The 14,645-nt window shown below is 37.9% G+C and overlaps 1 protein-coding gene across 1 annotated transcript in view; it reads right to left on the minus strand.

Annotated features, from left to right (window-relative positions):
- The window catches only part of LOC122867843 (ankyrin-3-like), a 167,595-nt gene extending 157,522 nt beyond the window's left edge, over positions 1–10,073 (minus strand). Inside the window, exon 1 of the mRNA XM_044179149.1 lies at positions 9,849–10,073. Coding sequence (XP_044035084.1) covers positions 9,849–9,884 — 36 coding nt within the window. The 5' untranslated portion in view covers positions 9,885–10,073. The remainder of the gene's footprint in view (positions 1–9,848) is intronic.
- Positions 10,074–14,645: the final 4,572 nt, after the last annotated feature.

The following is a 14,645-nucleotide window of genomic DNA, read 5'->3' on the forward strand; positions in this document are numbered from 1 at the left end:
TGTCTGAATTCATACTTGTTTGCCAAGGCGGTGCCATGGCAATAGATGAATAACCATGGAAACAACCAAAATGTGGCAGGATTTCTCCATGACAACCCCATAAACTGTGAGAATTCTGCTGGGTGAACCAATCAGGGCTTTGGAAAGGACGTTTGGCATGACCACCATCATGTAAAAATCAACAGAGCTACTAGTTTCTCTCTGTCTGTGTCCTGAGTCATGTGAATTTCGAGGTGGAGATAAGTGTCCTGAAAATGCACTAGATGCTGGGAGTTGAAGGTCTACAGCAGTGAAATACTGCCAAATGTACACAAGAGATGGCTCAGGGCTTCGGTAACAAATGTACAGTAACATCACTAACTATGGGGGAGGGCATGAACCTACTAAAACGTGCTTAGGTAAAAGGAAGCAGCAAAAATAAAGAAAAAGAATAAACACTTTCATCCTTTTTCAACTTTTCAACCTGAGTGGTGTTCTGTCCCTTTTAACTGACCAATCAGACGGGTCTGTTTCTGCAACACCCCAGAGGAACACAAGTTAAGTGTCCGATGCAAAGGTTAACTAACACTCGTAAAGTAAAAAAGGCTCATTTACACAGAAGAGAAGGAATCCCTCCCTCTCTCACTCACACACACACACACACACGCCTATTGAGAAAGAGCAGACACACCAACACCAGTCACAAAGAGACGGACTTTCCAACCTCCCCTTGATTTACAATCCGTCTTTGTCTCGGAACCAGCGCACTCACACAATGCTAATGGCAGCAAAAAGGACACAGTTCCACGCCTAAAATGGTCTCATCGCCAACCCCAGTGAGCCACACGGTGACAGGAGCAGAGCTGGAAAGTTGGATCCTGACTCACTTTCTACCACCAAGCTGCTTTCCTTGCCCCCACTTCAATTCGTACACACATCCAATCACACGGCCAGTATTTCATCACAAATTCATCTACCCTGACAAGGGTTTTGAAGCCTCTTCTGCAACTACTAGAAAAATATATGATACTTAAACTGTAACATCAGTTACAACAGCTTTGGGAGCAACTGGGGCCTTGATGATTTCAGTGTTTTTAATTCCAGATAGAGGGCTGTGGGTCTGGTTAACTAATGTTTAATTTGGCACTTTCAAATCATTAGTCAAACATGAGATGTTGTGTAATGCTTCTGCAATGTCCACCCACATACCTTAATCTGTTAAAAAGGTAGGCAGATTGCTGGTGGGGTAACTAACATGTTTCATGTCTGATGTGAACCTTATTTTCCTGATTAGAAGATGTCATATAAATACAGCATATAACACTATCCAAAATAAAAGTGATCATAACTGCCCAGCTGGAATGGAGAAATTTCAAGTGATCTACTGCTTTCCTGCAGCAAACAGTTAACTTTACTGTCAAAGATCACTAAATATATAATTGTAAATATATTTAACATTAAAATTATTTTAAATAATAACCACAATACAATCACATAAACAGAACTATAAAACTTAAATTGAGAAAATTTGTCAGATATAAATAAAAATTCTGCCAATAAAACATACATTTTTGCAGTTTACCGCTCTGTGATTTTCTTTTTGCACGTCTGACGAAATATTAGTCTCTAATAACGCCCTGCTGTACAGTTCTGATTATGATATCAGCAAACAGCAACTCTGCATGTTTTGCATCCGAATATAACTAAAGAAAATGTTTACAGTGAAGGTGGGAAAATGGCAATAAACTGACATCAAAACAGTGGTATCAAAATGTTGGCTTCCTCAAATCAACATAGTTATGTAGATCTAGTCCTATCACCTCTAAACCTCACCTCAACTAACAAGTGGCTCAAACTGTGATAGTGGTTAAAAATATATTATATATCCATAATGTCCTGGTTTAAGTTCTGAACTCTTTGAACTAATAAAGTCAAAGTTTTTGTCCAATTTATTTAGTATAACTTCACCTTCACTTTAATTATAAGGACATGGACAGTTTGACCTACATATACACACACAGGAAGGATCTCTAACACACACACACACACACACACACATAAAAGCAAATTAATGGTAGTTAGATGATACAGTTTTCTCCAGCTGTAATGATGGCTCAGAGAAAAATAGGTGTGTCTTGCAGAACTATAATGACACTACCGAATATCTTTAGACAACATCGCATCATATAAATACATATATGTAACAGCCAGGTGCACCACGAGGACATTCAGGTTGCAAACAGTGGTTAACCGTAACTTTTTTATTCAAAGACAGAAAGAACGCTGAAACAGCAATGCCACCAAAAAGCAAGGAAATAGAGAGAAGGAGAAAGTGAAAGAGTACATGAAAAAAGAATGAGATCGAGGGCAGGCCTATGAAGAAATCTTGCCTCAGGCGGTAAGTGAGCCTCAGATAAGTGACACACACTCCAACTTCAGGAGAATAAAAGCCCAGTCACACCAGCATTTATGGCAGTTAAATATAAGATCAAAGTTAATTTTAATGGAGTCGCTGAGATCAGTGGACTCTACTGAATCAACCGGTATTTGACCTATTCATAAAAGGACAGCAGTCACAAGTTAAGGGGCCAGTATATGCCATCGGAAGTGCTTGTCAGATGGTCAAATAGCTTCGGAAACCCGCTCCCCTACACACCTTTCTGACGTCGGATTGGGGGGGCCTGTGTCCGACCTTTTCTATAACTTCCCAGTAGAGCTGCAATGATTAGTCGATTAGTCGATCGAAAGAAAATTAACTGCTAACTATTTTGATAATCGATTCATCGTTTCTGTAATTTTTCAAGTAAAAATGTCAAACATTTGCTGGTTCCGGCTTCTTAAATGTAAGGATTTGCTGCTTTTCTTTGTCATTTATGATAGTAAATGAAGAGTCTTTGGGTTTTGGACTGTTGGTTGGACAAAAGAAGCGATTTGAAGATGTCACTTTGGGCTCTGGGAAATTGATTTTTCACAATTTTTTGACATTTTATAGACTAAACAATTAATCGTGAAAATAATCAGCAGATAAATCGATAATGGAAATAATGGTTAGTTGCAGCCCTACTTCCCAAAACCTGACGATCCGACATTCACGCTCACTTCCCACCGTGATTGGCCAGCTGTGTGTAGGTGAGAAAGTAAGCTGGGTTTGAACTTCTCTCTCAAGCTCTCTTTTTCCATTTGTTACACAACTATTTGTGGTACTCTTCGTGTGAGGAACCGAGTTCAACACTATGAATGCCTCCCAAGAGTGACTGTCTGAAAATGTGCCCCATTATCCCTATATTTAAACGATATAGAGTCTCCCCCCTCTCTATGACAAGCATACTGCCTTCCAGTATGGCTGTCCAGACAGGTTCTTGGACGACGAACCCAATAATGGGAACGCTGACCCACGTCAGACCCTCGTTCAGTCCAGGGAAGAGGGTCAGTTGACACACGTTGACCCATTCATATGATATAACAGAATACACCCCCTATACTGTATAACACCCTGGTGTCAGTCAGTGCTATGACCCTGCATGTAGTGTTTGAGTGTGTGTGTGTGTGTGTGTGTGTGTCCTATTCTCAGTCATTACTGCTTACACACTGGTACTCATTCATTCATTAATCCATCCATTCTTTCAATGTGCAGATGTTCAGACAGTAACAGATCTTTTGTCAGTTGTGGTGTTGCTAACCCACAGCTCATTTCCATCTAATATAAAATGTATTCTACACCATGAATCTTCATTTTGAAACCATTTCAAAATGATCTCAAATACACAGTTTCATTCCTGAAATGTTGCGGCAACATTATTTTATACCCTCATGAAATGAACTGAAAAAAAAAAAACGGTCCTGATTTTCATGGAAATGGTCAACATTAGTTGTTAATGGGCTAAAACATGCAAAAACATTGGCATGCTCCTTTTCACAACTGAGGCACGGTGTAACCTTTTACAATCGGATTACCTACCTGGAGCTTTGCCTATACTTAAATGATCTCTGTATCTTTTTGTCCTTTTGACCTTTGGTATCATAAATTCAAAACAAGAATGAGAAGAAGTTTAGATAAACCACATACCTTGCGGTAGGGATATCTGTTTTGTGCTCACATTAGGCCATGACAGCATATGTTTTTAGTTATAAATGAGTTATATTATGAGTTTATTTACAGCATTATACATTTGCCATATTTGAGAATGCAGTTTTGTACATTTTTGAATTAACAACTGTTTTGTTAATGTTTAACAGCTAAAGGCTGGCTTTTGTGCAGCCAACGAATGAAATAAACGAGGTTAATCATTACTGTCTGATTTTTATCTGCACGTTTATAAACTCATATCCACATTGTTTTTGGTGCCTGTAGAACAGAAGCATTAATTGTGATGGTGACTGTTATATATGAAATTATTCGTCAAGTGTCTCGTCGTCACTAAAAATCTTAAGACAAATCTGGGTAATGCAAGGGTTTGTTAGAGTCTCTTGGTTTAGAGATGCTGTCCCGTGTATGCTTTTCAAAATGCTTTGGTTAACAGCAGCATGTCCTGTCAGGTTATCAATGCAGAACAACCAATATTCCCTCCTGTCATCTAACCGGACAAACAAATGTGTAAATAAGATCTGATGCCGGGCTGTTTTGACGAGTGTCTGGAAAGTAAGGGAGTGCAAAAGAAAGAGTTTCCTACTGCTTAACTTGTTGAAAAACCTTTTGAAGGAAATGTAATGCATGATAACGTTTTCTAGTAACATAATGAGGAAATGTTATTAATTAACTGATACTGAAAGTATCACTAAGATGTTCACTGATAACGTATTTCATTTGTTTTCCGCCAAAGATCTTGCAATATAACATCTGCTTGTAGTGACTACAGCGTTATTAAGCTTTTTTATGGTTATGTTTAGGCAACAAAAGCACTTTGGTTAAGGTTAGAGAAAGATCATGGTCTTGGTTTAATAGAAAAAGTCTGCAGTGACATGAAGCACTAGACACAATGTGTTTATTAACATTTAACCAAAACCTCTATCTTTTCCTAACCTTAACCAAAGTGCTTTTACTGCCTAAACCTAACCACAGGATGCAAAGCCTCTGGTATCAAAGTCCGGCGCTTCGTACACCCACCATCCACCCTCACCACCTCCCAGCCAGTCCAGCGGGTGCATATATGTATTGCTTTATTTACTCAAAAAAATGTTGCCTCTGAACATAATCCAGTGGCAGTGATTACATTTGTCATCATAACATAATGGGGAAACCAATTTAGTCATTTCTATGAGACAGGGTTGCTTAAAATACATATTGCATAAGCCCAAACATGCAATGTTCAGCTGTACTGATTTTCTTACTTTTTACCGGTGCAAAACCTCAGTTAAACCTTTAGTAAATAAGGACAAATACAATTTGACTGTTTAGTGCCTAAAAAAAGGCCACAAGTAGTAAATTAGTAAATATCCCCCTAAGACTTCATATACTGGCATTCTTATCCTGGAGTTCTTGTCAATAGCCACAGTCATGTTTCCACCACGTCAGAGGGCAATACATTGACTTACATTCATTTCTTGGATACTTACCCTAACCTTAACCATAACGACCACTTGTCTAACACTAACCCTAACCTTAAACCAAGTCTTCATCCTAAAATGTTATGATTTACGTTATAGGGACTTGCGTTTTGGTCCCCACAAGGGAGGCAAGTCCCCACAATGTGACTGTGTAAACAGATTTATGTCCCCACAACATGAGTAATACATTTCCACACACACACATACTTAAAACTAAGCTCAGAATACACCCGCATATTTACACACATGCTAACAGATTACAATTATAACTGCTGTCTGGTCTGATACCAACAACAAGTCATGTTCTCCACAAACACTAACTCAGTGACTTGACATTACCTCACTACAACTGAGGTCATGTTTACTCATTTCAATACCCTGCACTGACTGAAAGCCAGTGTGAGTGAATCAGTAAGCTCGCTCAGCCCCCCCGGCCATGCAGCATGCTGAGTCAGCTGAACTAGACTTTTCCCATTAAAATGAGAGGGACCGTGAAAAGGCTCAAGTGTTATAAATTATTACAAAAACTAGAATGATTAAGCCGACCAGGCTAACCTTTTGTGTTCTCATGACCTTTCATAGTTAATTAATTACATTACTAAATTCCCTATGTCAATACATCGGTGTATTGCCAAGCTTACATGTAGCTGTAATCTATGCAGTAAAGTGCACTGATAATGAATCAAATGAAAATTGTGAAAAATGTCCATCACAATCATGTTTTAAATTTGCCTGTTTTTTCCAAAATACTCCAAAACCCAAATATATTAAAGTTAAAATGATAAAAAAGAGAAATACGATAAATCCTCACATTTGAGAGACTTGAACCATTTTTGTTCAATAAATGATTATCAAAATTGTTGTTAATTAATTTAGTGTTGATTGACTTACATGTTTCAGCACTAGCTCAGCCAGAAGTGGTTTACATCCCCTGACAGAGGAGGTTACATAAAAGTTGATATAAGCTACAGTAACTTCCTTTATTTTGGACTCTCTGACTCTCCGTTGCCTCAAAGATCAGCACTGTCAACACGGCTTGCTATTGGTCAACGACACAAACTCGTATTAAAGTTCACTAAAGTTGAACTCTACATGGAACATTTGTGCAGATTAATTTCGTCTCCTTTCGTCGCGGTGAATGAATTGGCTTTGCCGTCTTAAATCCTAGTGTGTCCTGGCCTTAATGCTGAAACTAGAGCTAGACTGATTATTGCAGCTATATAGGTGGTGTTGGCGTACATCTCAGCTGATAAGTAACAAGAAATTGCAGTAAAGAAATGCCAAATATACCTTTAAGGTTAGTGTCTCCATGACATAGGCGAGCACTTACAAGTTGATTTTTCAACTGTAAAATGTCCCCCTCAGTACATATCTTGGTCACGATTCTTAAAAAACGAATTTTAGGGATCCTTGTCAAAAATGGATGCAAAATAATTCAGCCAATTAGAGCTGTAACGATTAGCCAGTTAACTGATTAGTCGATCAACAGAAAATTATCCGGCAACTATTTTGATAACCGGATAATCAACATTTTTTAAAACAAGATTTCCGATCCTTTTCTGGTTCCAGCTTCTCAAATGTGATGAGTTGATGCTTTTCTTTGTATTGATACAAGACATTAAACTGATTGTCTTTGGGTTGTGGACTGTTGGTCGGACGAAACAAGACATCTGAAGATGTCACCTTGGGCTGTGGGAAATTATGACAGGCATTTTTCTTTTTTCCTGAAAAAATAATAAATCGATTAGTTAGTTGCAGCACTACAGCCAATGTATCATTACCAGATTTTTTTTTAAATCTGAAACATCAAAATTGGCATTGGCCTCAAAAATCTAGTATCGGTTGGGCTACAGCTGAAACCAAATGTTGATTTTGACATGAGGCGGCAACACTATCATCATTTCCAGCTGTGGCTTCTGTGCAGTACTTGGTTGGTGGCTACTGGCAACACAACAGCCAGCCAAACCATGGACATAAATATGGACACCAACAAATAGGACATAAAATGTCTGTTTTGACGGTGAGGACTAACCGCTTCTGATTACCGACAACCCCATGCAACCCTAAAGGCACATACATGTCTGCATTTGCACTGTAATTAACTGTAAATAACTTTTTAACCCGTCAGACCGCCCTGTACAAACACACACAGCTCTGCTGGCTCCTCGTGGAGTTTAATCACTGTGTTATCAGTTTGCTTTTGACCAGGATAATAGATGGAGTCTCACTGTGTTTGCTCTGCCACAACAAAACTCCTGCGCAGTGTCTTGACAACAGGCAGTTATGACTACTACCACTGAGAAACTGAACTGCCTTCCATTTCCCATTACAATCTGTGGTCAACCATTAATGGACAGATGGCAGGAACCGCAGACAGATAGGTGCACAAACAGGCTGGAATACACATAGATCAACAGTACGGCTAAAAGAAGTCATCATACACACCTATTATTTTCTGAAAGGACGTATGACTTCAGGCAACAGAAAATCCTCTGCCTTTAAAAAACATTCATCTATACTGATGAATGTTTTTTAAAGGCAGAGGATAAGCATTTCAGATATACTTTATGAATGTGAAAATTTAATTTTCATTGAAAATGTGCCACCTCATGTTCCCACTATATAAACCAAAGGCTCAGAAAGAACAGAAAGCAAAACGCTGCAAGTTAAAACTGCGCTTTCTATGCATGTTTTACTTGTTGACGGCCAAAAACGCAGACATATCAAATCAATCTGCACTTTAACTGCCAGTCAGACTGCAGCTAATGGTGATTTTCATCAGTGATTCTTATTTTCTTGATTGATTAATTAATCATTTAGTCACATTATATTTAAAAAATGTAAGAAAATAGTGAAAAATGCTGATCAAAATTTCCCAGAGCGCAAGTTGACATTCATATTGCTTGCTTTGTCCGACCAACAACCCAAAACCAAACAATACTCAATTTACTATAAAAGAAAACTAAGAAAACCACATTTTCTTTTTCTTAAAGACTTAAACGATTAATGGATTATCAAAATTGTTGTTGTTAATTTTCTGTAGATGAACTGATCAATTACTCAACTAATCATTTCAGCTCTAAATTCCAGGCAACAATAATCTTTGACAAAAATTAATGCAGACATGATGGATTACGCAACTCAAGCAAGTTTGCTAACAGTGTTTTTATACCATACAGAAATGAATGGAAACTAATGGCTGCCTTGAATGATTTTTTTTTTTTTGGGGGGGGGTCAGCATATATTCAAAAATGGTCAGCAATAGTGTTACTAGGGCTGTAACTAACTATTGTTTTCATTATCGATTAATCCAAAGAATAACTTCTGGATTAATCAGTTGTTTTGTCTATGAAATACCATAAAACAGTAAAAACTGCCAATCACAATTTCTCAGAGCCCAAGTTGACACATTAATATTACTCGTTTTGTCCAACTAACAGTCCAAAACCCAAAGATATTCAACTGACTATCACTGAGAGTCTGGAACCAGAACTGGAATCAAATTTTAGGCATTTTTTGTTTTTGTTTTTTTAAATGACACGATTTAAATGACAAGGCAACAATAATGTAACTTTGACAGAAATGAATGCAGACTCGATGGATTAAGCACCTCAAGTTTCAAAAGTTTGCTAGTAGGCCCACATTTATATAGCCTACCATATGAATGGAAACCAACGGCTGCCTTGAATGGTGGCGCTAAAATCATAAAAAAAAAAAAAATCTAACGCTGTACAGCATCCATTCAAAAATGCTGAGCAAAAATGTTATGTACACATGATATGTTGGGGCTAAAACTAGGTTAATGAAAACACACTGATATGGTCCTTAAATGTCATTATTCCAGTCAATATACAAATTCATGTTCACATATACAATGTGCATGTTATAGTAATTCAGCTGAAGACAGATATGTCCAATGTCATTTCATGGAGTCATATCAGCAAGTTGAAGTAAAAACTCTAGCGTTGACTTACATGTACTGTTCTGGGACATGAATGAATCGCAAACTAATGTTAACCGTTACAACGTAAAAATATCAAGACTCAAAACACAGCTTGCCTTCCGTAACAGTTAGAGGATTGCACGGTCTGCACAGCAGAGTAAACGAGCCATACAGAGAGGGTTGTAATTTTGACTATTTCTCCCCTGCACCGCAGAGGGAAATAAAACAACCGCCAGGACCTTGGAGGAAAACAAACACGCTCCCCTAAGTTTGTATTTCACAACCTCAACAAGCTGCAACAAACCAAAAGAGGAGATGAATCCTGACATTAAGATGGAAAAGTGTCATTTTCAGCAGCAGGGCAAGTAAAAATCCGCTTTACCTGCTCTTCGCGGTCACCTGTGGCGGAAGAAGCCATGTTGAAGAAGTGTGCAGTGCAGCTGCCCCGGCTCTCAGGTAAGTTTGATCACAGGAGTTGTTAAGGAGCAACGAGCCAAATCCTCGCACCGACTGTAAGATATTCGCGATGTAAACGCATAAGATGAGGTGACATTTGCGTACAGCTTCACTCTCTGACTAACTGAAGGACTTGTTCATTTTAGTGGTCCCAAAGCAGCCCGGGGAGAGCGGTGCAAGCGTTGGTGTGTCCCGGTGGAAAGTCCAGGTGAAGCGGAGCAGGATCCAGCTGCAGCCCGGAGCGACTCTCCGGGAAACCAACGAGCAAAGCCAGCGCAAGGTGGCGCCCTTACCCGCGTATTCATTGAACAATGTGGCTTAAAATGAGTAGCCTATCAGTGGTCTAATGTAACTAAGTACATTTACTCAAGTACTGTACAAATTCGAGGTAGGCTACTTGTACTTTAGTATTTCAACATACAGCTTTATACTTTTACTCCACTACATCTCAGAGGCAAATGCACTTTTTACTCCACCACATTTGTCTGACAGCTTTTTCAGATCACAAGTTTTCCACACATTTCCTGTCCAGTGAAAACTATGTTTTGTTTGAATTTGAGTCTTTCTGATAAACTGAAGGATTACGTTTTCCTATATGGGTTGAGAAGATTCTCCTACTTCTTAAGCTAAATAAACTATTTAACCCCCGGATCAGCTGGAAACAGGCTGTTTTTATCGGAGCTCATGAAAAGTTGACCTTTTAGAGATAAGTGGTTCTCACAGGACAGCGACGCTACAACCATATGATGATCTTATAGACCATGAGGCATTGCTGTAGTTTAAACTACCCAACAGTATATAAAGCAGTTACCATTAGGGCAACCTTAAACATCTACAGCAGTGAAATGCAACATACACATTAATGCAGCAGTGATATTAATCCAAAAACATCATATTTAATAGTAAAACACTGACAGGGACTGCTTTTCTGCATAATGAGTACTTTTACTTTTGATACTTTTGAAATGTTGCTGATAATACTTTTACTTAAGTAAGGCTTTGAATGCAGGACTATTACTTGTAGTGGAGTATTTTCACAGCGTGACATTGCTACTTTTAGCAAAGTATCTGAATATTTCTTCCACCACTGCCTATAACAATTGCTCATACAGAATCATGTCTTGCTGACATGAGTAGGCCAGATGTTTCTCTTTCATTTAGCTAAATCAGTTTCCATTTCCAACACCTACAAGCTCATATTTTGCCCTTTAATGGCCTATAAGATAACTTTGGCAGGTTATTATTTATTTTTTACTGCTTTGATTTACACTATTTGTGTTTAATTTTATTGTTTAACACCAGAAGCAGAGCTACAGCAGCCTCACGACACAGGACGGATGAGCATTTTTCCAACAAAGAATCAATTGTCTTGATTTGGAAATGCTTTATTTTATTTCCAAATAATTTCCTAGAACATTTCCTGGAACAAGCTGTGTGATCTGGTGATAATTCAAGGGAAAAAACAAACACAAAGTACTGAGAGAGTTTAGTTAGTTGTGTCATGTTTGTTCATTTCCAGAAGAATTTCCTTGAAATAATTAAGTAAATGTTTATTCATTTATTATTTGAAACTTTATTCTTAATATAAGCTGAATTGTATGTTTGCATGTTCAGCTGACCTGCAAAGCAAAAACATCCCTGTATGCACAAACCATGAGCCTATAAGGTTCCTACAAATAATCATACAGCTTATGTGTGACAGGTAGGCTAAAATTTCTCTTTAGCTGAATCAGATTCTATTTTATATTATGTTTTTACTTGCAGAACATTCCTCTCGATAAAAATATACAGCTACTATATAATGTACCACAGTCTGTACCTCATTTGTACATTCCATGTTGTGGTTATCTGTCAATGTATATTTTGTGTAAATTAAATGAATATATTTAAAATTAGAGTGCACATGGTAGTTAAAGCTGCTGAAAGTCCTTTTTTCAACTAAGACTCAGTCACATGTAATGTTCTTTTTTGCTCTGTAAGAAAATTGAGATACAAAACTATAAATCATTTCTTTTCCTTACTGGCTTACTCCAGGGGGGAAAAAATACCAATTACCAGTAAGCCCTGAAAATAATTCAACAGTTAAATGAATTTTAGCTACTAATCAGTGGTTTGAATAATCAGCAAGCCAGTTCAGCATAGTTTAAGTAAATTTTGGGAGTGTTGCAAATACATAATTAATCATCCTGCACTAATGATGTGAATCATTGAACCATTGTTGCCATGTTTCCATTCACTCCTTTCAATAATGATACGCAGTGGCACAGTTTAATTCTGTAGAGCAGTAAATCTTCAGTACCTGCAGTGTTTGTATGGTAACACATGAGGGCGGTGTTGACAAAATCAGAAACCGTTTTGCTTTAGTAAAACCTTGCGAATTGACTTTAGACCAGATTTAGATAAAATATGCTTCCATAGATGTTCAGCTCAAAGTAAAGACCTATTCTGACCATGTGGATGTTTGTCAGGAGCAGTGGCATGCACTTGTATATAATGAATGTGAAATAGTCAGTTACATTGTAGTGTGGACATGATTCATAATACCTGCATTTTTGCACATTTTGATTGCCTGATCATGTTGCCCTGTTCTTTACCCTTATAAAAATATAACTGATTACAGTAGTAGTTATTGACATTTATCACTTCTTTTCTGTAATATTGGCAACATGGTAAAGATTTAAATGGCCACTCCTCTGGTTTTATATATGAAGACTGTTTACTTGTCACAAGGAGTACTGAACTATGAGAAAACCGTTGTATATTTGTCTTCTGTGGATCTGAAGGGAACTTTGAGAAAATAACCCTTATGTCATGAGGGTTCTCTTATTGGGCTGAGACTTTTTTTTTTTTTAAACAAAGGCTGTTACAAACTAAAGCATGGTGTTTGAAAGATGAGGTGTTTACCAGCCAGAGAGATCTAAGAAAAGATGCTAATGAGTTGCATTGTGAGAGTTGTAGGACTGAGTGTTTTGGAGCTTGTCTCATACTAGGAACAAAGGTTATGGCCACATTACATTTCCATCCTGCAAATATTCACTTCTATTGAAGCCCACACAACGGACAAAACGTGTGCGTTTCCTGTTGCGGTGCAGACTCCAGCTGCTCCAGAGGGCTCACTGGTCAGTCAAGTCAATTTTATTTATAAAGCCAAATATCAAAGCTGCCTCAAGGGGCTTTACAGTCTGTAGAGATACAATCCTCAATTGAGATTAGGACTAACTTCTTTTAATAAAAAAAAAAAAAAAAAAAAAAAAGAAACACATCAGTAAGAGCAACAGAGGATGGACAGACATGCAATAGATTGTTAGTCTAGCCTGTGCACACAGTAAAATTACAGTATGGACACTCCAGATGATGAAATTTTAGATTGTAGAGTTCACCTTTGATCAGATGTGTTCAGTTGGCCAATAGGAACTGTTTGGGAATGTGGTAAAGTTAATTTCTATTGTGTTTCATCACCATTTTCAGTACATTATGACTACCAGACTATGAACTGTAGTGTCGCTCACACACTGTTAAGTTTGTGATCCCTCTGATCAATATACATTACCCCCCCATCAGAAATGTGACATGTCCTTTTTTGGGGCTGCGTACAGGGCAACTTTGCTGAATGTAACTAATGTGACCGAACCTTCAGGTCAGTCAGGCTCTCCGTCTCTGCCTCATTTTTGACTACTCGTGTCCCAACTTAGCGAGCAGGGCAGTGATCAAATTAACAGTCGAGCATTTGAAAAAACACATTTCAGTGGTGGAATATACGTTTAAGTGCTGTACAAGTACCTCACTGTACTTTAAATTTCCATTTTATGCAACTTTATACTTCTACTCCACTACATCTCAGAGGCAAATGTACTTTTTAAACTCCAGATTTGTCTGACAGCATAGTTACTTTTCAGATTACACTTTTTTCCATATCCTTCATGTCCAGTGAAAACCATGCTTCTCCAAATTTGGTGATTGAGTGTTTGTGATAAACTTAAGGATTAAGTGTTTTATGGGTTGAGAAAATTCTACTTAAGCTAAATAAACTAAACGCCACCTTGGACTAGCTGGAAAATGCATTGTCACAAAGCTGACAACAGGGCTGTTTCTCTTTAGAGATACACGGTTTCTCATAGGAGAGACGCTACAAACACAGTCTTATAGGATATGATGCATTGCTGTAGATTAAACTACCCAACAGTATATAAAGTAGTAGTCCTATACTGTATAATAGTAAAAACACTGACAGGACCATTTTACTGCACAAAAAGTACTTTTGCTGATAATACTTTTATTAAAGGTTTTTAAATGCAGGACAGAGTAATTTCAGTGTTGCATTAGTAGTTTTACTTAAGGATCTTTATACTTCCACCACTGCATTTCAATGCATGCACAGAGTGCATTCAAGGCTTTTGTGAGGCGGACTTGATGCATCCAACTCCTCAACTGAGGTTAGCGCTTCAGCCTCCAACTGGCACTGTAAGGATGAGTCACTCAGGTTGTAGCCAAGGAGTCTGTCCAGCTAAACCCCAAGGCTGCACTGCAAGATTTGTCCTGAATGAAGATGAGTTTAACAGAATCTCATTGTCTCAGGCCTCTAAAGCCAAAACGCGTAGCATAAGTGTTTTTTTATTCTTTTATTTGTCTTATGTTTAGAAAGGCTACTGCACAAGAGTTTAATTGATTTGTGTTTTAAATCAAACCCAGAAATTAAGTAAATAAATAAAGGGACCAAAGTAGA

The sequence above is a fragment of the Siniperca chuatsi genome, linkage group LG20 (assembly GCF_020085105.1).
Source record: "Siniperca chuatsi isolate FFG_IHB_CAS linkage group LG20, ASM2008510v1, whole genome shotgun sequence".
NCBI lineage: Eukaryota > Metazoa > Chordata > Actinopteri > Centrarchiformes > Sinipercidae > Siniperca > Siniperca chuatsi.